The 26,545-nt window shown below is 43.0% G+C and overlaps 1 protein-coding gene across 1 annotated transcript in view; it reads left to right on the forward strand.

The window, feature by feature from the left end:
• Positions 1–26,545, forward strand: part of SDK1 (sidekick cell adhesion molecule 1) — a 688,889-nt gene that overhangs the window by 260,254 nt on the left and 402,090 nt on the right. Inside the window, exons 2-3 of the mRNA XM_019637402.1 lie at positions 8,174–8,333; positions 18,254–18,401. Coding sequence (XP_019492947.1) covers positions 8,174–8,333; positions 18,254–18,401 — 308 coding nt within the window. The remainder of the gene's footprint in view (positions 1–8,173; positions 8,334–18,253; positions 18,402–26,545) is intronic.

Consider the following 26,545-nt stretch of genomic DNA (forward strand, 5'->3'; position numbering starts at 1 on the left):
AAAAAAAAAAGAATATTCACAATTCTCTGAAAAGGCGATTAAAACACGCCTCCCTTTTCAAACTACTGTTGGTAGGAGGTTGGATTATTTCACATCCTTCAACTGAGGCACCATAATTGCAAGAGATTAAATGCAAAAGTATGTATGAGAACCTAGTTCTCTTTTAAGCCAGACATTGAAGAGATTGAAAAAAAAAGTAAAAACATGCCACTCTTTTTAATATTTTTTTGAGGATAGTATAGTTATTTTTCACAAATATGTATTTTGTGATAATACAATAACTTTAATGTTATTTTTAAACGAATTAAGAAATATTTCAAGAGTTCTCAGTTTTACTTTCTAATATGATAAATAGAGAAAGATACAACTCACATAAACAAGAAATTTGTGGTTATCAACATTTTTTTTAAAAGTCGTAAAGGGACCCTGAGAGTAGGAGGTCTGAGCACTGCTGCTCTACAAAAGCTGGTCTTACTGTTTTGTTGATTGGGAAACCCAAGCATAGGAGGATGCTACCCAGGCACACGTCACTTGTGAGGGTCGATGGAGCTGGGATTGGAACCCAGGCAGTGACTCTGAGCTGCCGTGCTGTCTGGTACTTCTCTTTGAGAAGCTTTTATGCTCTGTAACTTGGCTAAACTCAGTAGGCCTTATCTGTATGAACTCAGATATCCTTAAGAAGCTCTTTTTCCAGTGTAATTTTCTTGGTCTAAAATTAAGCCTTCACCATTTCGGTACCTTCTGAGTCCCAGGTTTTATTGCCAGCACACATGTGACAAAGTCACCGGTGCACATCTAAGCAGGGAAAGGCCAGTCATACCCGAGTTTCTTTTCTTGGACTTTTTGGCCTTATATTTAATCCGAGTTGGCTTTTTAGGATTATTTGAAAGAATATTTGAAAGAAGTATTGAACCATATTTGAGAAAAATGTTGGTTATTTTTGATAACTCTCATCTTATTTTGTTTGGTCATACATTCTCACTACAACCCATAGCAATGACAATTTAGTGCAATTCTACTTCGAAATAAAATATTGGAGAGCTGGGAGCTTATTTCAGTTTGGAGAAATGGGGGAATTGCTTTTATCCCACTGCCTCCTCCTCTTATTAATTTATATGCTGGAATAGATTAGCACAGTGCAGGATCGAAGCAGTCCATAAATACAACCATTTATGTCCCTACCATCAGCCTCACTGCAGATTAATCTCACCGAAAGCTTGAATGGTTTCTTAGGGGAAAATACTGGAAGGGTAGGTTTACCCCATGAGCTCCCTTAAATATGCTGTTAATTCGCATTGATTTCAGAGAAAACAGAGATAATCAGTTTGACTTCCCCCTAACTGAGTGCATTGGCAAGCTGTTCACAGTGCTGTTTAATGGAAATCTCAGGGACCCCTTCTGCTCTCCCTATTTTCACATGCACAGATCCAAAGATGGGGAGAATACTACAGACGAACGAGTCTGCTCAGAGAAAATGCCACACTCTCTAGTCAACTTCTGAGCACAAAATGGTGTCCTCATGGTGAGACCTGGGAGTGTGCAATGCAAGCTTTGTGTGCTCCCTCTTCTGATTGCGATGCTCTCCAGGAAACGATGGGACAGACGCAGAAGAGGGTTGCACAGGCTGTCTTTTACCTGCTGGTCAGGGGTGTGCACAGGCATCCTGGCCGTGGCTCTCCAAACTCTGCCCCTGATCAAGCCTCCAGTCCCTGCCGCCCCGCGAGGCCATTCTTCATCCTCCGAGGCCTGCAAGTGCCAGGCGTCCCACGGCCCTGTGCAAATATACAGACGGGCTCGCAAAACATTCCCTTCCTAGTTGGAGTGCAGGAGTGTGTTTATCTAGAAATGTTCTTGTTTGTCATAAAGGATGGGGCAGTTCTTGACCAAGCCTTCCAAAGCCTTCAAAGGACCACCATGTGGCTGAAGTGGCACTGAGCTGTCCCCGAGCCCTCGTGTTCCTGTACCACCTGGGAGCCTCAGCCCCTGTGAAGCCTAATCTTTCCAGGGCCCCTGTAGCCCCTCCCTGGCTGATCTGTGGCCACTGCAGCCATGGGGGGCCACGGCTGGGGACCCCGTCGTGGGCCGCTCAGGCAGGGGCCTTACGCCTGTCCTCTCACCCCCTCGCATTGCCCTGGCTGTTCACGAGTTCCTCACTCCCTGGGCTGTGGCTCCTCTGGGCAGGGCCCAGCCACCGCCCCAGTGCCAAGCAGCCAGGGGACACTCAGTGGATGCTTGAGGAAGGAAGCAGCACCTTTGTGATGGTGGGACCTCCATATTATGCCTCCTCTTTTGGGTGGAGCTCTGCAAAGACTGAGAATGGCGGGGGGACCTCCGGCTGTTGGTGGGAGATGCTCCCTGCACAGTGGTACCTTGATTTACAACGCAGTGCCCAGCCTCATCAGCAGCGCTTGAGAGAGTGGGGTGGCATGGAAAACATCCTGTTCCCATGTGCTGTGGTCACTGTAATAGCATAGTTAGTTTTTATTGTGTTTGAAATCGGGTATATATATATATATATATATCTGCTCAATTGTAACTACCTTTCACCCTGAAATTTCTGATAGTCATGGAAATGTATAAAGTGACTTCCAGAGAAGTTGGCTAATTGTTCTTAGAGCCACAGAATATAGGCATATATCCAACTACACTTGAAGGTCTGTCACTGGAAACTATTTACAACTATTTCTGAGAAGCAAGGAGAATTAGCTGTGATGACAGAGTTGCCACTTCATCCTCCTCCTCCATTTCAGCTTCCACCACCACAGAGTTTACACAGGTGATCACAGGAGTGCAGCTTGAATGACCTTGACCTAGAGCATGTAGTGGACTTTGCTCTGAGACAGTTGTCTGTAGGATCATCCTGTAAGCCTTGAGGGGTGACCTTTCCATGTTTGCACATTTAACTGTAGAACATATCTGATCATACATTTAAATTTCATCTCAGAAATGCATGTGAAACGTGCGACTGTTTTCTTTAACAGATTAGTATTGCTTTTATGGAAAGAGCCGAGTACGCTGTGAGATTAAATTCCTGGCTTCAGGAGGCGGACCTAATGACCTGCCAGCATCTGAAGTCTGAATGGCTGTGTTTACCAGCAAAGGGCCCTCTCCCCACATTTTGCAGGAGGTGTTCACAAATGATACATTATGCCCCTGCTTTTCTTTCTCCCTGGGATTTGATAAATGCAACTTTCCGTTAGTGGTAAATTCATAAGCTTGGGGCATGAAAATGTCTGAATTTGATATAAAAGAAGTTTTGAAAGAAAGATTAGTGGTTCACACCAAAAGATTAGTCGCCCTGGGTGACTGAGCTGCCGAGAAGGCAGAGTTCATGTGCAGGGGGCCCGCTCCGCTGACAGCGCCATCCCGCTGTCACTCCTGCTTGGCCACCGCTCTCACCTGGCGGACGGACGGTACCCGTTCGGGGCATAATACATTCATTCCATAGCTGCTTTTCCAGAACAGGTTGGGTTTGTCTGCCTCAGACCCCTTGTTTGGGGTACGGTTGAGTCCTCTGCTAAGTGGAAGTTGATTATTATTTCTTTATTCATTATCACTTTACAATGGGGGAGAAAGGGGGAAGCTAGTGAACAGATTATGATTTTCACACCCAAAGCTTTCTCATCAGCAGAGTCACAAGAATAGTTTAAATCTGACTTTCTTGACAAATGAGTACTTGATTCCTGCCCCTTCTGCCATGCATGAAGGGGTTTCTGGGACTAGGTCCTCCGTTTTCCGTGCTGGAGCTGATGGTTGACACCCACGGCGCATTCACCCTTCCTGCTCGCAGGAAAACCTGGACTCGTAGGCCATGGCTCCGCTTCCAAGCATCTCATTCCCCAGCTTCCTCATGTCAATGATTCTTACTATGGCAGATGTATTGTGGATCCTTCCAGATGAGCAGGAGGCTGTCCTCACATTGGACAGGTAAAGTTAAATGCATTTCCGCTACATCCGCAAACCTGAAGTCCATTTGGGGAAGTGACTTCTACATCATAAAATTAGGATGTTGTCTTGTGAGAACATGCAGTCCATCCCTCTCCTCTGGACGGGCCTGAAATCTGTGGGGCCCAGACAGATGAACCTCTCTCACAGGTGATTTATGTTCTGTTGAAAGTGTGTGCAAATGGAGATTTTCGTTTCCTTCAGTTATTCATTCCAGGGTCTTAAAATGTCCATTGTAAGGATACAGAAGCATACTTACTTTCTTCTCGTTTGGAGATCTATTGTTATTTGAACATACACACACGCACACACGCACACACCCTGCAGAGAGCATCAGGTGGGCCAGTGGCTTTTCTCCAGGTCAGAGTCTGATAATCTTATCTCAGATGTAACTCGATCACTTTGACCCTAATGGATCTTTTCAGACTTTTTCTGTTCCATTTAAGGCATAGAAAGATCACATGCTTCTGTAGGGGTCTGTGAGACCTGAATACTAATCCTTCCATCTCTCTTTCTCTCCCCAGTGCACTGACTTTTGTTACCTTTATGCCCCTTTTAATTTTGTGATCTACTGGTTATGCTCCAGTGGTCCACAGTGCTGGGCCCAGAGAGGTAATGCGTTCTTCTGCACATGGGTTCATGTACGTTAAAATACTGATGCCAATGACTTGAGCGTAGACACGTGAGATCCCAGAGCGTTGACATACCCGCCCGCCCTTCTTCCTCAGGTGAAGGTCAGCACCTGCGCTAATCATATTCTACAATCGTTTGCATCGCAGGACACTCACTTGGCAGCTGTATGAAACTATCCTTTGTGGAGATTTCTTTTCCTACTAGATCACAGCACCCAACATAATTTCTACATAGTAGAGGCATGTTTAGTGAACTATGAATTCTATGAAAAACTGAATTATAGTATCGTTTACATTCAAAACCATGACATAATATATTAAATTGATGAGGCTCTGTAACTGTAAAACCGATTTCAAATTCTTGAGTGTCTATCTTGAAGCATTTTTCTTTCCAAAAGATGTATTTCTTATGACTTATTCTTATAGGACACTGGCACCATATGAAGTGGCATTTCTTTTTCTGTTATTAAATACAGTGCAAATGGCAGGACATTAATCAAGCCTGTTGCTCAGTCAACCCCAAGGTGTCGAAGCCGTGGCCATTACAGTGCAGCTGTAGTGGACTGCTTGGGCCATGAGAGGCACGATTTAGCTGAAGCGTGTCACCAAGGGAGACTGGACATGTGGTGGATCATCAAAACCTAAAATGCGCTTGAATGGGCCTGGGGCAGGTGATGGGCCGCACAGCAGGTGGACCCCTGGAACAGGACAGGCATTGAGCGCCCCTGCCTGTGACACATCTTTCAGTCACAACACTAACACGTCACTGTTTCTTTTCCTGCGTCAGCCCTGGACTCTAACCTCTAAGGGGACAGCAGCTGTGTCTCACTCTTGTTTATTTGCAGTGCTGATTATAGAATCAGTGTGTGTTTATTGAACAGAGATTGTGCCATTCACAGACCTAAGAATCCTGTTTGACGTCCCCTGTCCCTCGCCCCATATTCAGCCCATCACTAAACCTTTTTGCCTCATAAGTATTGTTTAGAAGCCATCCGTTGCTCCCTATTGCCACCATCAAGTCACTGCTATTACCAGGGCCCAGCCCACTGTCCCCTTCCAGAGCATTTGCCTGGTCACTGCAGTGGCCTCCTGACTGGGCTGCTCCCGCCTCCCTGGTCCCCCTTCCCTGCTTGTCCCCACTGCAGCCGGAATGAGCTTTGCTGACTCCTTCCGAGGCTCTCTGCTGTCCTTTTTGGATGCCAGCCAGCCATCACTGTCATTATACTGCTGGCAGGACTGTAGACGAAGGCCTGTAAACCGGGTGGTCATGCGGTATCCTCACAAGAACACTCGTGAGGTGCAGTGGGTGCCCTGATGGTCACACAGGGTGGTGTGGACACCCGGCTGTGGGCTCACCTTGCCCGTGAGGCCTCCTCACCTGCTCCAGCCACCCCCTGCCTGCGCAGCTGCTTGTGTGCAGCCCTTGGTTCTTCCCAAGGCCCCTCACTGTTCCTGTGCCTGGGCTCAGGGGTCACCTGGTGTGATTGGAGGATACGACGCTACTGATGGGCTAGCTGTCAGCTCCTGCGTGGCTTCTCGGTGACCAGGCTTGTCCTTACTAGGGGCTCTTACCACACCCGCCAGAGCAACTCAGCATTGACTTGCTTGGGTGAATACTAGTAAGAGGCTGGTCACACTGCATTTATCAATATACCAGCAATGGATACAGCGGGAAATAAACTCTATATTCAAATTCCACATAGTCAGTACAAAAGCAACCAGCCATATGTGCAACAGTTTAAGGTAAAGATACAGTCCCAATTTTAACACTGTTGATATGCTATTTGATGCTTAATTTGTTTAAAAAATACATTAATTTAAGTCCAGTTAAGTAATTTCACAAATTTATCAAAAATTAGTAGTTAAGATATGGGTTCTTAAGAAGGAAGTTTCCTTACTGAGAAACCTGCGACATTTGGAGTTATATCAAATTGTTTCTCTTACTGTCTGAGTGGCCTTGAGCAAGTTACTTAGTTTCCCTGCCTCTCTTTCCCCAGCTGGAAATGGGTATGATAATGACATCTATTTTGTAGGGCTTGTGAGAGTTAAATAAGGTAATACATATAAAGCACTTAGAACAGTTTCCAGCACATAGCAAATGCCGAATCCTGGCTATTGCTCTTATTTGTGTTATTGTTATTGTATTATTCACTCAGCAAATATTTAGTTAGTATCTACTTTGTTCTTAGCATTGATCTAGGTGATGGGAATACAGAGCTTTGTTAACGGGAAGGATGAGAATAGTTGGCATGCGCAGAGCGAGACAAGCCTCCAGGTGGGGAAGGGCTTAGCCTGGCTTCAGATGTAAAACCCGGAGCGTGGCTGGAGTGTTAATGTGAGTTGAGAGGGCAGGAGGCCCCAGAGATAGACAGGAAGCTGATCATGCAGGTGTGCAGTGGGGATTTTATCAGAAACATGAGAAGTCGTCTAATTCTGTTTATTTTACTGATGAAGAAACAGAATCAGGGTCATGTAGCAAATTAGTGATAGAACTAGAACTAGAAGCTAAGTGTCCTGCCTATAAACTTTTTAAATTACTGAAGCATACATACAAAAATTGCATAAGTCATATATGGAATGATTTTCTGTGAATATTCACAAGTGCCGCCATGTAATCATATAGAGAACTAGATCTTGGCCAGCTCTCCATAAGCAGACCTGTCACATCCCGCCACCCCCCATACCCCCCAGAAGTAACACATCCTAACCTCAAACACCATGGATTCGTTTTGCCTAGTTTTGAACTTTTATGAACTTTGGTTGGGAGCATCTTCTGTAACCTTTCTTTCTGTCTGGCGTCTTTCACTCCACGTATTTCTGTGCGGTTCATCGGCGTTGCTGTGGTTGTGTGCAGCAGTCATTCTTGTTGCTGTGTAGTGTCCGTTTGTCTGAACACACATGGGCTCCCAGTGTTGTGCCCATGGAAAGTCCCTAAAAGAGACCGTGTGTGAGATGAAAGCCAACTGTAATTCGTGTTGGTGTGCATCCCTGTTCATCTTGCTCATTCTAGTTACAGTAATACCTTGGTTTGCGAGCATAATTCGTTTCGGAAACAAACTACTCGTATTGCAAGACATCACTCGTTTACCAAGTTAGAATGTATTAGAAATGTTTGCTCGTCTTGCGGAACACTCGCAAACCAAGTTACTCGCAATCCAAGGTTTTCCTGTACTTTTTTTAAGTACCTGAAGCTTATGTGAGGACATTTCTGTTCTAGAGCCCAGGTATAGCCCCTTCTTGCTACTGTGAGAATATAATACCTCGTTGCCACCCAGGCTTGCATGAGCAGGGATCGCCCAATATGCCCCTGTGATAAGTATTAATCATGAGTGGAAATAGCCTGGATGAACTTGTCAGAAGCTTTCAAGTGCTGCTGTCAGTGAGCTTTCAGCCTTTTGAAATTGTCTCTAGGGTATTGCCTTTTTCTGGGGGGCTCAAGCATTATTTGTTACTTAATTGGACAAAATATCCCATCATTTCTACATTTTAAAATTAGGTCTGTTTAAATAAGTGATTGATTCATTGGATGAGTGCCATTTTCATGTGTACTCTGTTCATTCTTTTTCTTTCTCCTTTTTGGTTTTTGAATATTTCAGATGACGTTGTGCCATACTTTAAAACGGAACCAGGCCTGCCGCAGACTCACCTGGAGGGGAACCGCCTTGTCCTCACCTGCCTTGCTGAGGGGAGCTGGCCGCTGGAGTTCAGGTGGCTGCACGACAACACTGAGCTCACCGCTTACACCAGCGAGTATAAGTAAGTGGCTGCTGGCAGCAGGGTTCCATTGCAGGCTGGTGTGTTCGGAATATTTGCTTTGTGGACCATAATAGCACAAGAGGTGAAGATATTGGACCAAATTTCTAATGCATCACGGATTAAAGGAATACATTTGAACATGTACTTAGAATGGGATTTACTATTCTGATTAGGTTGTATTTACACCTAGGAAGTCTATCATTGTATTTGTAAAACTAAGCCCGTTAGTGAAATTACCAGACCAAAGCTATGGTTGCAGAGGAATGCAAATAACAGCTTTAGGATGATAAATTTGCATTCTTGTGGCAACAGGCCACACCGCCCGTATTGTTCATATTGGAGGAGCATAAATGTTTAAACAGACATCTTTAATCTTTAGGTCAGTAGCATCTGCAGCTCTGAGAAGTCAGCGGAAACTTCCCTGCTGACTTGTAGAGTCGGGATGGGAAAGATGGAACCATGGGAGAGTGGTCTGAGGAGAGCCTCTGTATTCAGCAGCAAAAGTGGGTATTAATGGGACTCCTGCCAGGGCTAGGTGTCGGGGTACAGGAGTGAGGACGATGCTGGCGACAGAGCACGAGGACTGAGGTGGGGGATGCCGCAGGTTATATATTATCGTAAGGTGACATTATAGGCTTGGTTTGTGAGAGGGATCTAGGTAAGAAAAAAACGTGAACTGAGAAATGAGAACCATATGAGTCATCAGTTTTAATGGCAGATGACTTGAGTTCAGACACTTCTATTCAACTTATTATCTGTGTGACTTTGGACATGTTATCTAACGAGAGTGATCTTACTTTTCTCATCTGTAAAGTGGGTTAACAAAACCCGCCTCAGAGGCATCTCCTAAAAATTAAATGACATCATGTTTCGGTGCCCCAGGAAGGAAGGAATGACATTTCAAAAGAGTCCAGAATGTTCTTCCTAATAAAAAAAAGCAGTAATGTGCATGGTCTGTCACGGTGGTCTTCAAACTGGGGTCTACACTATGGGTCATGGCAAAGGAGCCATGTCCACTGGCACATTTCTGAAAGTGAGCTGCTCTCAGAAAAGCAGAGCGCACACCTCCGCATCGGTGCCTGCTGGGCCCTTTTCCTGCCCTCACGTGCTGGTTCTCCCCTTTCACAACAGAAGGGCACAGCTCCCGGCTGAGCCTTCCAGGGAATCTATCTGGGGGTGCGAGGCAAACACAGAATTCACAGTTTTTGGCTAAAACAGAATAGCAGGCCCTTGGAGACACCCCATAGAAGAGCTGACTTTTAAGGGCCAAATATGATTCCAGATACGGGGTATTTTGAACGCTTGGGGTTTTCTCCATTTAGGTATGTAGTGTAGGTGGGCAGCGAGAGCTGTACCAGTTTTCGGTTACCCACTTACCTTTCCCTTCTGGAACTATCATCACAGACCCTACTGGGCCCCAGGGGGCGTTCAGTGAGAGCAGGGCAAAGAGAGCATGTGCAGGAAAGGAGGCAGGTGAGGGCACCTCGTTTTGCCCAGGAGCAGCTCACAGCAACTCTCTGGGGCTTATCCGTCTCCATATATTAGACTTTGAATATTCAAGACTTGGTAGAGGGAACAAGCAGATTGAGAAATATTCTTCTATGAAGCACACTGTGTCTGCACTTCACCCTCCTCAGAAATGAGAAGGCCTGGGTGAGACCTCAGTTAGCTGTCTGGGAGGAGAGGGGTAAAAAGTTCTGGTTACATCCGTCAGATCAGTGTCGCGTCCGGACATCGAAGGAACATGCACCGAAGGAAGGTCAGGGCGTTCTAGTTTCTCAAACATTCATTCAGAACACACTTTCATTAACTCTGGCAGAAAAAGATGATTTGATATTCTACATCCGTATCTGGTTTTATTACTTCAGTGTCTTTTGCTGTTACTATGCATCAACTATTTCTCTACTTGTTTATTTCTTCCGTGTATTCATTAGATTTAAATGAACTGTATGCAAATATACAGTCAATACTTTCTCTTCTTTTTGTTGTTAATTTTTATCTAATTCTGTTCATTCTAGTAGTAAATAACTTTCCATTCAATGAAATGTAAAGTAATTGAAAAAAATATCAGTCACTTCCATCTCATTAAGAAACACATTTCCTTTCTAAATTTTTAATGTTTAATCATTATTCTTCAAAATATGTAATACATTTATGCTGTTTTGATTAATGGTGAACATGGAATCCAGAAGCAATTTTTTATGCACTTAGAATCTTCTGGTCAAAGGAAATTCTTTTTAAATTGCTATTTATATGTATATTTGTATTTCAGAGAAGTATGGGCAATCGATAAGTATCTTTCAGGCATAAAACTATGTTACATTAGAATAAGATTCTGTGGGGTAAACAGATTTAATGCTGCAGTTCAAAGAGTAAAGAGAAACAATATGAAAGTTCTATCTGTTACAGAGCTCATTAAAAAATGGGTTGTGTGGATATTGAAATCACTATATCGCTTAGATCCCACTGGGTACATTGAAAACAATGGTGTAACAGCTTTCTTCTAACATGCCAAAACATACACTGTGCCATTATTATATACATAACTATTTTAGCTTACAATAAAACAATTTTGGAGTCAACTTAAAAATATTGGAGGCGACACAACTCTTTGTGTTGCTGTTTGCACAGCGAATATACCTGCTGACTCGATACACTCAGGATAATCCAGAGGACAAATTGTCGCTGGTTGTAGAGAGCAGGACTGAGGGGTGGCTCATTATACAGGGACCATTGAAATAAGGTGGAGCCTTCACTCCCATTTTGCTGGGCACTCTGTAAGAAGAAACCGGTTATTCTGAAGCAAGAATGGTTTGAGGTAGACGTGATCAATTATGTCCTGTTCCCCGAGGGCTTCAGACACTGAGACGCACTAGCAAGGGTCCACTGTGTTTTGTCATCACTTTTTTCAAGATACAAAACCTGGCTGAAAATCTCATGTTAGTTTTTCCAATTACTCTTTCATCTCCGCACTTCTAATGAGCACCTTCAGCTTTCATGTATTAACCTTCATGAGACTGTTCCAAGTCTCAGACTGAAAACCATGGATACCTTATGAAAACGGCAGTTGTTTCCTACCTGAAGTTGAATCCTCCCACTTTGGTGTCAGTTATGACAATGCTAACCCTATAACAGAGCAAATAATGTAAATTCACCTTCTGCAGCTTTCACAAAATAACAATAGCATTTTCTTTGCTGCTTGTATTCCGGTTAAACTGCACACTGAATTCCAGTGAGTTTCACGTTATATTATTCATATTGAGGCTTATTTACACATTTCAGCACAGGTCACCACACTGGCAAATGACAGCACTCCAAGTGACCAAACCAAGTCTGCACAGGTGTCATAGGCAGATGCCTATCTGCTCGTTCTAGAAAACATTTGTTCCAAGTTATTTTCTACTTGGGGATCAAAATTATCTTGTAGTTATAGTCGAAGTATGTGTATGTAAGCCAAAAATGTCTTAATGCTGGTGAGGCACAGCACTCACTGTTACAAAGGAGGAATGAATGCTACTCTGAACTGTGGAAATATTGTAGTTTCCTTTTGCGGCCTGGCTCTGCACTTCATTCTCTAGGACAGTGTAACAATAGAAATTGGATGGATGTTTATTCTTTTTTTATCCCAGTAAAAAATAGGACTGGCTAAGGGAAAAGTTACTTTTTCTTAAGTCTTATAAAAAGACAAAAAAATTCACACTATCAATAAAAATTATCAAATACTGGGAATCACCTTTATAAGAAATGAGTAGAACCTACATGAAGAAAAGTAGTAAACCTCACTGAGAGATATAAAAGAGAATCCTAAATAGGAAATCTTAACACTGAAAATGTCAGTTCCTTTGAAATTATTGTAGAAGTTTAGCCTAATTTCAATGAAAATCTCAGTGGGATTCTTCTGAGAGTAACTTGATTGATGAGATGGTTTTAAAGCTCATGTAGAAATATAAACAGAAAAGAATTGCAACTAATTTTCAAAAAGCTGAATGACGGGGAGGAATTTTCCCTTCCAGGAGCATATTAGAATTAGTAATTATTAATAAAAAATGGCATGTTAGTGGTAACAGAAATAAACAGAAGTATTCCAGAAGAGAGTTTTGAACTAGACCGTCATATACATAAAAATACATATAATCAAATGAGCATTAGAACCAATGGTAAAGAAATCAGTTATTTGGAAACAATATTCAAAATAGGTCTTCATTTTAAACCAAACACCAAAATAAATTTCAGATGCATTTAAGAGTTAAATTAAAAAATCAAACCATAGGAAACAAAGGTTAATGAGCTCTAAACATACCAGGATAAAGTATAAAAAGCACTGGAAAAATTCACCAAAACAGATCACGATACCCATACACAATTTTGCAATGTCTGTATGTTCAAATCATTGTTACAAATTAAAAGGCATAAACCAGGAAAATATTTGCAACAAATCAGACAGGTTTATTATCTAATAACCTGGAATTCTCTGAAGACAGTGCTGGAGACAAAGGTTTCCATGAGGTGGTCTGTTTGGGCCTGTATTCTCAAGCACAAGAGTAAAGGCAGGAGCAACACAACGGGGAAGGAGAAAAAACCAATACAACCAACACAAAACCAAGTCAAGGTCATTATCAAATTGATGGTCCTTATAGGTGTGCATTGTGAAATGCACCTCAGAACTGTCCAACCTGACAGGTGAAAGAAGAAAATATTTATCTCTGAGTTCCCGTATTCAGCTGATGAGTTATGGCCCCATGGCCAGTAGCTCTCGTTTCTAGTTACTCATGCAAGTACCCAAGTAAATACTCTGGTTGTGGCACCAGAGACCCCTCAGAACAGGGAGCAAGAAGTATGAGGCAGGGGTTGATGCAGGGTGCTGCCATGCTAGTTGCACCTGGATAGAGCCAGTCAGGGCTGGTGGAACTGGTGGCCACAGCAGTGGCACAAATGAAAAAATGGAGCCCAAAGGTGTTTGGAGCACAAAATGATCAGAATGAGTCCATTCTCTGAACCTCAGCATCACTTGTACCTGCTATAAAGTCCAATCCATTAGAGTCCCCTCCAAGAGGACAGTCGGCTAGTTTCTATAAGGACTTCATACAAATGGGTTAGTGGAACAAGCTATTTTTCTTATTATTTGAGCAAGGGTCCTGCTGCTGGTAACACGAGACCCTGAATGCCACTGACTGAGCCAATGTCCACCTCTGGAAGGGCTAGTCAAGCAGCTGATCACGGGCTGGAATGGACCTAGAGAAATCCTGGAACCATTCTGGTCCATTCTGAGTGGCAGTGCAGACCTGGAGTGCTCTCCTACTCAGCAGAAATGGACTTTTAAGCCCTTAGTGTTGTGATTTTGCTGGGTTCCCTTTCCTGTGCTATCCTGGATGATGCACTGGCCCTGGAAAGCATGCTGTCAGTCCAGTAGAACTCTGGCGCGGCCCAGCAAATGCACACCCCCTGCCAGTTTTGCTGGAAACCCGCAGTGTTTTCCGTATTTCCATGGCATATGGTGCCAAGATTGTATCATGGTGTCTTATAAAGAGCTAGGAAACTTTCTCTGCTTAAAAATGTGTGTTTATAAACAATAGGCCTGCAATGACTATTCCCATCTGTTAGGTGAAGATCATTTGGTAGGAACCCCTATAATAGGTGGAGCACTTTGCAACTTTTTTGTATAGATTTTTCCCCTGGTGAAACATAAAACTAAAGAGATGGTACCAAAAGCATATGCCTAATATTCAATTTTGGATGTTTCTCCCATTTTTGTAAGCAGTGCTGTTTTTGTGCATTAGTATATAGGATTGCTATAGAAATTCATAAGAATTTAAAATCTATTTAGGATACTGCAAAAAGGAAAAACAGAATGACTAACAATTATATAAATATGGTTATGTTGCAATGATGAAACTGTTCTTATAGTTTTTCAAACGTGTACTCCAATAACTTGGTTATTCCTTTTCCAGAAACGTTTGACTTTGTTTTGACCTAATCTCAAAACCCCTTATTACAGTCACAATATAGAATGTTTAAATGCCCCTCTTCTAATCTTATTTGTAATTTAAATAAATGGCACTGACTCTTTGTGTTCAGTTTGATAGTATTCTGATTATATTCACTAATTAATTTTTTTTTATTTGAGATGAACCATAACTCAGAAAAAAAATCAACTTTTGAAGATTAAAACTCAGCAATATTTTTCTCATAAAAGATTTTATTAATCTTGCCATAGTATCTCAAGATGGTTATCAGTGGGAAAACATACTTTGATTAATATTTGCTTAATACTGAATTGGCCATATTGTCCAAATGTTTCATTCACTTAAAATTATGCCTATCAGTTCCTTTTTCAGATTGACTAATTGGACATACTTGACTAAAAAGATGAGCAATTAGTGAATTTAAGTGATTTTAAGGTATGCTTAGGACCTGAGCAAAAAGCATACCATACCTGGTGGCTTCTATCTGATTTTTTTTTTAAGTTACTCTGATTGTACTTTGTAAGAGAAAGTATTTTTAAATTGAAGACAACTATTGCTGGAACATCTTTTTAGTAAAGGATATCATCACTGCATTTTCTCTTTTTTGGAAAATAGGCTACCATTCCATTGGGTTTTAGCTCTCCCCTTCTTAGATACTTTTCCATTTGTGAACAGCATCCAAGCCTTAAACCTTATTCTTGATATATTTGTGCACATGGCCTAGAAACCAACTAATGTACTTATTCTCTTATGTAGTGTGAAAGGCTTGGGCTCCAGAGCTGTAAAACTCACTTCAAGAACTCCTTGGTTATATATCTTCCTTGCTCATGGATCTCAAAACGTTCTAAGTTGTAAAACCAACAGTGAACCTAAAATAAGGCTTTTATGAAAACTGTATCTATCTAACTTTTTTCCCTATATAATTTTACTGAAGTTTTTCGAAAGGCATTGATTTGAAGGGCGATTACTTATAGTCACAGGAATGGGAAATACAAATGAAATGACCTTTCAACCATCCGAAAAGTTTTCAAAATTGATGTCGGGCCATATGTGGAGAAGTAAGAAAAGGAAGCTTATAAATTGTGTTGGGAGATGTCTGCAACAGTGAGTGGAGAGGGGACTTATGTCATGATGTCACAGCTTTTTTTTCCTCAGTGGCACCTGCCTCTCATCCTGAGAGCGTTGTTTAAACTTTTATAAAAAAATGACACAACGCACTCTGTTAAGACTGTTGCCGGTTCTAGAAATAATTTTTAGAAAATCTGAGATAGGATTATAAAATGTTTGTATTGAGAGGTCTAGTTTAAGTACAATGATTTTTAGCTGTTTATCATTTCTCACTCATCCAACCAGTTGTGAGTGATATCTCCTGTGTGCCTAGCATGTGCTGGGCACCAGGGGTTCGCTGATGAAAAGGACAGATCTAGAACCAATTGCATTAACATTTAGAGCCTAGATGTGGAGACAGATAGCGATCAAATAATCTCATAAGTTGCAACTGCAGTAAGTGTGTTGGTCCGGGAAAGATTGCGCAGATATGAGTTTACCAAGAAAGGGTGTGTTTGTTGGGCACCTACCTACCACATGAGATGCCGGGGCTGCTCTAGACATGGAACAACTAACACTTCTTTTCCGTACTTGGCAGGTATATCATTACGTCTTTGCAGAGGCAGGACGCTGGCTTTTACCGCTGCGTGGTGCGAAACAGAATGGGAGCTCTAGTGCAGAGAAGATCGGAAGTCCAAGTCGCATGTATGTGTACACTGAAAGATCCCCAAAAGTTAGCTAACGAGAAAGTGTGGGAATGCTGATCAGAATCCCTGCTAACCATTGAGGGGCTGAGATTCTGTCTCGGGTTTATTTGGCAGAGAATAATTGCTAAAACTGCTTAAGAGATAAGTAAATAGCCTGTGTAGCGGGTCCGATGGTGATGATGGGGCTAATGAGGTAAATGCCACTTTTTCAATTCAACAGATTAAGATCCCAATAAGCACTGTGGTGGACTTAAAAAAAAACAAGAACAAAGATGCCTTCTGTTTTATGAATTAGTTAGCTGCTCTTAGCTTTCATTATATTCAGATTCAAATGTTTTTAGAATAAAAAATTTCATCAATTTGTCATCAGTTCTTTCCAATGATGACTTGTTTAGAAGCCCTTTAGCTGCACAACAGAAAGTACAAGGATAGTAATGTGCCAGATGGCATTAAAGTTGTGGTGATTGAATTAATTCTGTTGGGCAGACCCATTTGGGAGAATGAAACTTTTGAAAGTAACTGAAGGAGTTGTCAAAATGCAGGGAGCTTGAATTTTAGTGTAGTGTTCAGTTGACTTATGCAAAGCATTTCATACTTTTCTCATCCAAAATCTGTGACAGGTAGGCTCCTTCTAAAATGGCCTGCCTACTTTATCATATTTTGAATTTACTACCAAAATGTCTCTTCATTTAAAGGAAAGCAAAAGGTGTTGTGAAATTTTAAATTGCATACTAACGTGTAACAATAGATTTTAGAGAACTCTGAGGAGCTCTGAAATTGGACTGTGCTAACAGTAGTGACAGTCATTGCTTTTTGTCATGCTGACCCCACTCAGGGCCTGTGGTTTGCAGCATTCCTCTCTTAGGTGACTTCTCGTCATGCTACTGTGATCATGAGTGTCGACTGAGGTGCAGGTGCTAATACGTGGTTAGTTATGTTTTTAATTACTAGGAAGGCATACATTTTTCTCAGTCATGGTGGTGAAGTCACTCAGCTAAATCTGTCTGCAGAATAATTCAGAACTTTGATTCAGTTGAATAATTGGAAACATAATAAGTAAAATCATAGCCAAAACATATTTGAATAAGTTAACAGCTTAGAATTTATTATAATATATTAAATTCTATTTTATAAAATTAAACTGTAGACATTTTCTTGCTTAATTATTTATATCCTTGTTTCTATCCTTCATCTCTAGCTCTTAGATTTTCTCTTATGTCTCTTTCTACTTGTTTGATAACAGATTTTATTTTAAAATAACCGTGAATGTTTTTCTATTCTGTTTCATTAGTTTATTTTTTTCCTAGAATATTAAATGCTGCTTGCTAGATAGGAAATAGCTTCTTTTGAATAAAAAATCCATTGATAATAGAGATCTTCTATGGACTATTCCAAATTTAGATACATTCATACAAAAATATAGTATATATGCCATCTATGCCATATATATATGCCATATATATATATATATATATATATATATCTGTACCTAATCATAATATGTATCTCTACCTAATCATAATATGGAAATTTTTTAAAAATGTCAAATGTTACTAATTTAAAAACTGGCCAACTATACCCATATTCTAATGGCTGTGTTTTTCCCCGTGACCCCATTTTTTAAATGTTAATAACCAGTAGCACAAAGACTGGCACAAAACCTACCTGCCCCAAACTAAGTCAACGGTATGGGGTTTGGAGAACCCTCTAAAAATGAATCGGTGGTTAAAACATGTGTCTTCCAAAAGATCTGTCATGGAGACAGTCACCCCAGAAAGGAAGACAGGTGGGAACTGAGCAGGGCAGCGGCGGGTGCCTGGGTCAAACTAGCTTGAGAGCTTTGGGAGTGGGCAGTGTCCAAAGCTCGTTATTGGAGCTCCTTGAAACCACTTCATGTGGCACCGGGATGCTTTCCAACAGTGTATTTCAGTGTTAATATCCACAAGTTACTTCATTACTAAAGTATTAGAAGCATCTCGTTGCATTGTAGCAGCAATACAGACCAGGGAGCCCTGCTGGCGAGTTGGCGCCTGGCCTGGTGCTTCACCTCACACCCGACGTGCGCCGTCAGCACCGCTGTGTCTCTGGTCCTGTGGCTTAGAGCTGGGCTGGAGGCTTTGCTATCAAACACAGCTGTTGCCATGTCTGGTCTCCCTCTCAAGCAAGTTTGCTAGACCATAAGAGTTCTGATTTTTCTCTGCAGATATGGGCAATTTCATGGCTACAGACCAGCGGACAGTGGTTCCTCAAGGCCAGGCAGCGGTTCTCAGCCTGCTGCCCATCACCAGCTGCCCCCGACCTCACGTGACCTGGTTCAGAGAAGGACACAAGATCATTCCAAGCAAAAAAATGTAAGTTGCTCCAAACTTTAAAGTTTACAATGCAAACTGTTAACACTTATTGGCACCATTCACATATTAACACTTTGTATGCGGGCATTTTCCTGCCAAATCGCGTCGTAACAAAGAGGTCTCTATACCTGAGTTAACTCCCGCGCTTTGGTATCACATTGTTTGTGGGAAACGAGTAAACTCGTCATAGCGCTTTAACTCAGGTATAGAGACCTCGTTGTTATGACACGATTTGGCGGGAAAATGCCCGCTTACAAAGTGGTATAAAAAGCGCTATGACGAGTTTACTCGTTTCCCACAAACAATGCGTTAAGTGTATGAACTAGCTTTGGAAAGAATAAAGTAGTCAGCAGCCCCTCCCCGCCCCCCCCCGCCCTGAGTCCTCAGTAACCTAGTCAGCAGGGCTCCCCAGTCCTCAGTAACCTAGTCAGCAGCCTCCCCAGTCCTCAGTAACCTAGTCAGCATTCCCCCCCAGTCCTCAGTAACCTAGTCAGCAGTGCTCCCCAGTCCTTAGTAACCTAGTCAGCAGTCTCCCCCAGTCCTTAGTAACCTAGTCAGTAGTAAACAGCGATTTTAAATCTGGCTTGGAAATGTTTAAACATTTAAGGAAGTAGCCAAGTGATGCTGTTCTTCAGTTTGTTGCGTGCCCAGGTAAAGCACCCTTCCCCCCTTTTTACGGTCCCTTTTCCCCTCCGAACGCGCCCTTGAGATGTTGTTGCTGTCCCTGAGTGCTGTTTAGCTCCAAGTTCTGATGTATGAGTGCAGGTATTTACTCTCAGCCCCGTGGCTTTTCCCCTCTTGTCACTGAGCCATGTCTGATACCACTGAAGATAAGGCAGTAATTACTGCTTATTTCTCTTTATCCTTTTATCCCACCATGACAGTTTTATTTCCCTCCGTCTAATTAGTGGTTCGCCCATCTACTGCAGAATAGTTGCTTTGTGATTAGTTAAGCATTATTTCAAGGTGTTCTTGCTTATCCCATGTTCAAGATATTTAACGACAAACAGATTTTCTTCACTTGGAGCTTTAAGTGATTAAAGAGAACATTTGGCATATATTTCATAACTGGGTGTTTTGCAATGTAATTTAAAGGGTATATACCCAATATAAAGGTTTCAGAGATGAACATTTCTGAAAGAAACATGAAACGCTATCAGCTTGAGCTAAGTCGAGTATTTATGCCATCAAATGTCTGCACTCAGATAAAAGTCCATGAGAAGAAAATGCTCTTGTTTTGTTATGTTTTTTAAAAGAATATGTGTAAGCCACCTTGCCAAACAAGTTTCAACTGTAACTGTGAGCCGTGAGCTTGCTTTGAACCCTGCCTGATCATCCATGCTGTCCGTTTCGTTTGCCCCGTCTCCCTCTCCCACCTGGGCCTCTGAGCCCGGTGCCGACCTAGACTATCCTGAAGTCTCGTTAGCAAATGTTTCTATTTGGTCATTGTAAACGGGGAAAATATTGAAATATGTAAAAGCCATATGTTAAAGTTCTAGTAAAAAGATCAGTTACCTTAGAAATGGGATAACTGCTCTCCTTTTCCTTTATTTTATTAAAAGTTGCTTAGGTCTCACCTTTGATTCCAGGGATAACAAATGCCTCGCGAGTTGGGGTAAAAAAAAATAAGAGCTCAGTTTCTCATCCTCTTAGAAGACTATAAGGCTGAAAAGAAGGCAGCTAGGATATAATCTTGTGAAACATTCTGGAAGGTTCTAGTGCTGAGTACACTATGGCTGAGTGGAGTTGGGATGTGTCGCGGGGAAGAGTTGGTACTGGGCCGGGATAGGAGCTTCACTTAGGCTCCTCTCAAATGCTGGAGCTGCTAAATGAATGTCAGGGGGGCAGTTCACAGAGGAAGAAGTAGTTTAACCAGCAGCACATTATTACGTAGTGGTGCATTTGTAACCTGCGAGCTACATGTATTCAGGAGACAGCATTTATTCAAGAAGGACGAAAGGATAGCGAATGAAATAACTCGTCGTTTTATAAGCTTTTGTCTTCACTGCAAATTCTTGCTGAAGACTGTCTAATTCCTGGTGAGCTAATAATGTAGAGACATTGGTAGGGCGTTAGCTTAGCGTCACATCAAACATGGTCTGCTTCCAGCCATGGAGCTCTTGATAAATCGCCAACCTGAGCAGAAGAATATGCCGGGGTGCCTTTTGCTTTTACGGAGATGAGAGGAGGCCGATTACGGGTACTTGCACCTGGTGAGGCCCGTAGTTTCCTGTTTCCTACCCATCACCACCCTCGTGTTTATTAAGTGCCTGCTGTGCCAGACACCATCGATCGGTGTGTGTGTGGTTTCTGCACAAGCCTGTACATCATTCAGAGACAGGTTCCTTTCCACTGCTAAGAAGTTCAGCTCTAGACAGACGGAGGGATATTTCTGTGTTGCCCCACCCGGAGGCTTGGCAGACAAAAGCCAGGTGGTGCTGGGTCTGTTCTGCGCCACCAGAGGTGTCATTTAAAACTGGAATTTTTGGCTCAACATGTCTCACACGTATTGAAGCAGGTCAGGCTGTGCGCCTGCTCTGGCCTGATTATCTGAGGTCCGGCCCTGGAGTAGCAGGGAGAGCGTGTCTATCACGGGTGGAGAACCTCATCTTGCCACCCCGCCTCCATATTTTTTAACATTATCTCATGACCTTCAAAATGTGAGCTTTTGACTTACAATGAAATGACTTTTTTTTTCGTTTTAAAGGGAAATGGTTAAGTCTTAATGTTTCTTGACTTGAAAAATTAGTTGCATAGCCTATTAATAATTTTAACAGCAATTATTTACTGAGCACCTACTTTGAACATATCTTCTCTATGCCTCACAATTGTCTTCTGATGCAGGTGTAATTTAGCTCCACTTGGAGCTCTCGGAACTGGAGATTAGAGATGTTCAATGACCAGTGAGGAGGCCCAGAGGGCTGGTGTGGGGTCGGGGAGAGGGCTGGAGGTGAGGTGGCCCGGTGGCTGGGGCTGCACCCCTAGAACCAGGCTAGCTGGCGTGGTGACGCTTTTGGCCTGTATGCTGAGGGTCTGAGTTAGCAGGAGACACAGTCTCACTTAGGATTCCTCTGATAAGAATGACGTTAAAAATAGATGGTGGGGTGACAGAATCCAAAACCAGGAGGCCAGTTAGCAGTGCAGGTGGCTCATTCAGGATGGCTGGGTAGCAGTGGTGAGAAGTGTCCGGTACTGGTTTATTGGAAAGTGGAGTCAGGAGGAATTCCCTCGGACTGGATGTGGGTATGAGAGGAGGGAAGCCATGGGTAACCCTAAGAATTTTGGCCTGAGCAACTGACAGGATGGAGTTTCCATTTCCTGAAATGGGGAGACTGTTTTGGGCGAAGCAAGTTTTGTGTGTTTGTGGGGGTTGGTGGTGGTGTCTGAGGTTTGTTTCGCACATGTAGGTGTGAGATGCATAGTAGGTGGCCAAGAGACTCCCGTCATTAGTAGGTGTACACCCCAGACTCGAGGCCAGCAAAGAGGTGTGGGCTAAACTTGGGGTGCTGGTGTAGTAATGGTACTTAGAGCTCTTTAAAGCTCTGTACGGGAAACACTGGCCAGTCAGGGAAGCCCAAAGAGTTGCGCTGTATCAGATTCTCGTGGCTGCACGTCACAAAGGATGACTCTGGCTGAGCTACAAGAAAATAGGCTGGTGTATTTAGAGAATACAGAACGGAACCAATAGCAGGGGAGAGCTGGGTGGTTACCAGGGCTGCTCCCCAGGCCCAAGGAGCAGGGAGGAAGCCACCTTTAATGGCCTCCCATGGATGCCCAGGTGCTCATTCCTGGAACTTGTAAATGTGTTTGGTAACGTGGCAAAGGGGATTAAGGTTGCAGAAGCAATAGGGAACTGGGAAGGTGGGACAAAGGGAAAAGGGCAAGTTTTCCATCATGCGGTTAGGGCTAGTGTCTGCACCCTTGGACCAGCACACCCCAAACGCTGGCAGCTCCTTCTGCCAACATTTCGCCTTCCGACTTTAGTGGGTGAGAGTCAGGCTCCTGTATCGCTTTTGTGCGTCCTGTGTCCTCAAGTGCTGACCTCCCCTGGGTATTTACCTTCTAAAACGTCTGTTTTTCTACAACTCTACCTGGGCTGGCCTGGTCCTATGCATAGCAGATCTGAGACACTGGAATGGCTGGCTGGCTGGCTGAGTGGATGAGTGAATGAAGAGCTGTGAAGCAAAGTCATGTAATATCTGTAAATTTCCTCATCAAAAAGGTAAAAAAAAAGAACATAATAAACCTCAAGGAAAACACACTGTCAAGGAAGGGGAGATATAACTTAGAAAAACAAACAATATTTTGAAAGAATTGGGAATAAGTCATATTCAGAATTTTGAATAGGTAATTATAGGTTTTGTTTATCTGAGAAGATGAAAAAAATGCATGTTTATTTTTCTGATTTACTGAATCCAAACAGTTAAGTTTGCTATCTTTGCATATCAAAAATGAGTATAGCTTTGTCTTATAAATAGGGTCTAATTTGATAATAAAATTGCTCTTTGTTATTTCGGTTTAGATATATGTTCTTTGTTTTCTTTTATTTCTCAAAATATGAAATGTGAATGTTGATGTCACGCAGTATTTCTCTTGCCTCTGGGAGATAATTTATGTCAGCAGTTATCAGATTAGGACGCAAAAACGTGTTGTGTACGATGCCATTCTTTTGCTTAATTGCAGGTTCTTGTGTTCAAATTGCCTCCTGTAGCCTACCTGACAGGAATGTGTAAGCTCAAGGCCACTGGCATGGCTTCTCCTGGAAATGCCAAGTTTATAGGTGAAATATTTCAGACGTACAGTCAGCTTTGGCAGACCACTTGCTAGGGATGATGTGAATTGTGAAGTATGGTCAGTAAGCGCATCCCAGGTGACTTGGAGACCGCCTGACTCATCATTATCGACGCTTAAACACTCGAGCATCCATTAACATATTACCATTTCATTTCCACTGCTTCAAGAAAGATTTGTTTAAATTAGCACTTGTTTTGGAAGTCACAACTTAATGCTTGAACGAAGTGGATCTGCTTGTAATAATGTTTTTATAGGTAACTAGGCTTTCACAATAATATGCTTTAAACGTTTTTATACTATGTTTTATAGGCATTTTGTGAGTGTTTGTAGAGTATGTCTATACATGTGAATTGGGCCATATTTGCTATAAGCAAAAAAGACTGGGCGATGGGGTTCCAGACCTGCGTCCCGCGTTCATCCTGACCTCGGGTGAGGGACTCTGTCCTTCACCTCCACTGTCCCCTGTCACGCTGAGGACGCTGCACCACATGGCCTCTGAGGTCCTTTCTGGTGCTAACATTGCGCGATGCTTGTGGAAGGGGTGTGCCCCCCTTCCCTCTTCGTTCGTCCTCCCTGCAGTCAGTAGGTATTTATTGAGCACTTATTGTGTGCCAGGCATTGTTCTAGCTGCTAGGGACAGAAACGAGGCTTTGATGGTCCTGCTTCCGGTGAGTTATGGTCCAGGTGGAAACAGGTCAATAAACAGGATACTTTTCGGGACATGATGAGGGAAACAGGGGTCGGGGGTGAGAGAGAACTGCGTGGAGTGGGAGGGAGCAGCAGACTCCCTACGCTGAGCGGCCAAGGACAGCTCTCCATGCAGGTGACACTTTAAAAATCACTTTATTGAGTTATAATTTACATACAACACATGGCACAGGTTGATGACTTTTAACATAGGGCTGTAATCACCATCCCTGTCAAGTTCCCGCCTGCAGGTGCTGCCCGCCGACCCCTGCCCAGTCAACTCATTGCCGTTATCAGAAGTTCGTCTTGCCTGCTCTGGAATTTCTTATCAAGGGAATCGTAGAATAGGAAATCTTTTGTGTCTGGCTTCTTTCATCCCACATAATTTCTTTGACATTCTCTCGGTGATAACTAATAACAGTAATTATTAATATTTTTGAGTGCCAAGCACTGTTTTAAGTGTTTTCTACATAATGACTCATTTGATTCTCACAGCAGCTTAGTCAGTTGTACTGTTATTATTCTCACTTTTCTGGTAAGAACCAAGGCAGAGAAAGGCCAACAGCTGGTCAGTGTCAGAGCCCTTTGATTCCTGGGCCCCAGCCCCCACTCAGTGTTGTTCTGCTTTCTCAGCCTGCTGTCTGAGACGACGGCCAGCCATGCACAGACCTGGAGCACGGAACTTCTGGGCGGAGGGGCAAAACCAGGGAAGAGCTTGTATAAGTGAAGGGGCTACTGTGTGCTTAGGGGAAGAGGGGCAGGGGGAGAAGACGCCGGAAACGGAAACGGACCCTGGAGGCGCCAGAATCAGGAAAGGAGTCTGCTCTGTAGTCCTTATACAGTGGGGAGCCTTTGGAAGGGTTTGTGTTGGGGGGGGTGGTTTGAAATTGTGGTAAAATATATATAACATAAAACTTACCACCTGAGCAGTTTTTCAGTGTGCAGTTCAGTGGCACTGAGTCCGTGACATTCCTGTGCAGCCGTCGCCACCATCCAGCCAAAGTTCTTTGTCTTGTAAAACGGAAACTCGGTCCCCATTAAATAATAACTCCCTTCCCCAACCCCTGGAACCCACCATTCTTCTCTCTGTCTCTAGGAATCTGATGACTCTAGGTCCCTCGTATAAGTGGAGTCACACAGTATTTGCCATTTTTTCCATTTTTAATTAAACTTAGTATTTTGAGTTAATTACAGAGTCACATGCAGGTATAAGAAATAGTACAGGGCCATCCCGTGTGCCCTTCACCCCATTTCCCCAAATAGCGTGACCATGTAACACAACAACATCGCAGCCTGGGGACCATCAGTGACACAAAGCACTGACATTTCTGTCACCGCAGGGCCCCTCGTATGCACGTCGCTACTTCCCTGCAGCCCTCACCACACCGGAGACCCTGGCCACCGCCCACCTGCCCTCCATTTCTATAATTTTATCAATGTCTAGATGGAACCACGCAGTCTATCACCTTTTAGGACTGGCTTTTTCCACGCAGCGCAATTCTCGGATTTCTTCGGGTTCTGTGTGTTTCGTTTGGTAGTTCCTTTTGTTGTCTTGTATTCTGTGTCCTGGACATATGACAGCTCATGTCTCCACTCACCTGTTAAGGACATGTGGTTTGATTCCAGTTTTTAGTAGTATGAATAGAGCTGCTCTAGACATTCTTACAGGTATTCATGAGAACACAAGTCCTCATTTCTCTGGAATAAATGCCCAGGAGCGAGGTGGCTGAGTTGTATGGTAGCTGCATATTGAGCTATCTCTGGAGCGGCTATACCATTTTATGTCCCCACCAGCCACGCATGAGTGTCCAGTTTCTCTGCTTCCTCACTAGCACTGGGTGTTATCACTGTTTTTTAGTTTAGCCATCCTGATGGGTGTGTAATTATAACTCGTGGTTTTAATTTGCATTTCTCTAATGGCTCATGATGTCAAACATCTTTTAATGTGCTGGTTTTAAAAAGAACCAAAGAAGAAGAAAGTAAACTTCTTGGAGTGAAAAATGTAATCATTTATATAAAAAGTTCATTGAATGGGTGAAGCTAAAGTGAGAAATACTGTTCTGGTGGGTCTGAGGAAAGTACTCAGAGTAGATGGAAAATACAGGAGACAGGCTAGGAGCTGGTGAGTCTAGGATGACCAAGAGACATCTAAGGAGCATTCCAGAAGGAAAGAAGGGTGAGAACAGGGATAGATAATGTTCAGACAGGTAATTGTGGAGATAGTGTCTAAAATGAAGAAACCTAATGCCCAGCGTGCTGTTCAGAGGTGCTTGGGTCACCAGGGTGGAGCCTCATGATGGGCTTAGTGCCCTTATAAAGGCACCCCACACAGTTCCCTCATCTTTCCACCATGTGAGGACACAGAAGATGGCCAGCTATGAACCAGGAAGTGGGCTCCACCAGACACCCAATCTGCTGGCGCCTTGATCTTGGCCTTCCAGCCTCCAGAGCTGTGAGACATAAATACTTTTTGTTTCTAAGTGACCTGGTCTATGGTAGTTAGTTATAGCGTCCTTCATGGACTGAGACAGCCGCCCAGGAGGTCTCTGTCCTGGGGCAGATCCCAGAACCTCCCGGCACCTCAGCTCCATTTAGAAGCGGGAGAGTGATGTCTTCCTCCTGGGTTGTTGTGAAACTTAAGAAGAGATGATGAGTGACCAGTA

Source organism: Hipposideros armiger, unplaced genomic scaffold (assembly GCF_001890085.2).
Source record: "Hipposideros armiger isolate ML-2016 unplaced genomic scaffold, ASM189008v1 scaffold_33, whole genome shotgun sequence".
In the NCBI taxonomy this organism is placed as follows: domain Eukaryota; kingdom Metazoa; phylum Chordata; class Mammalia; order Chiroptera; family Hipposideridae; genus Hipposideros; species Hipposideros armiger.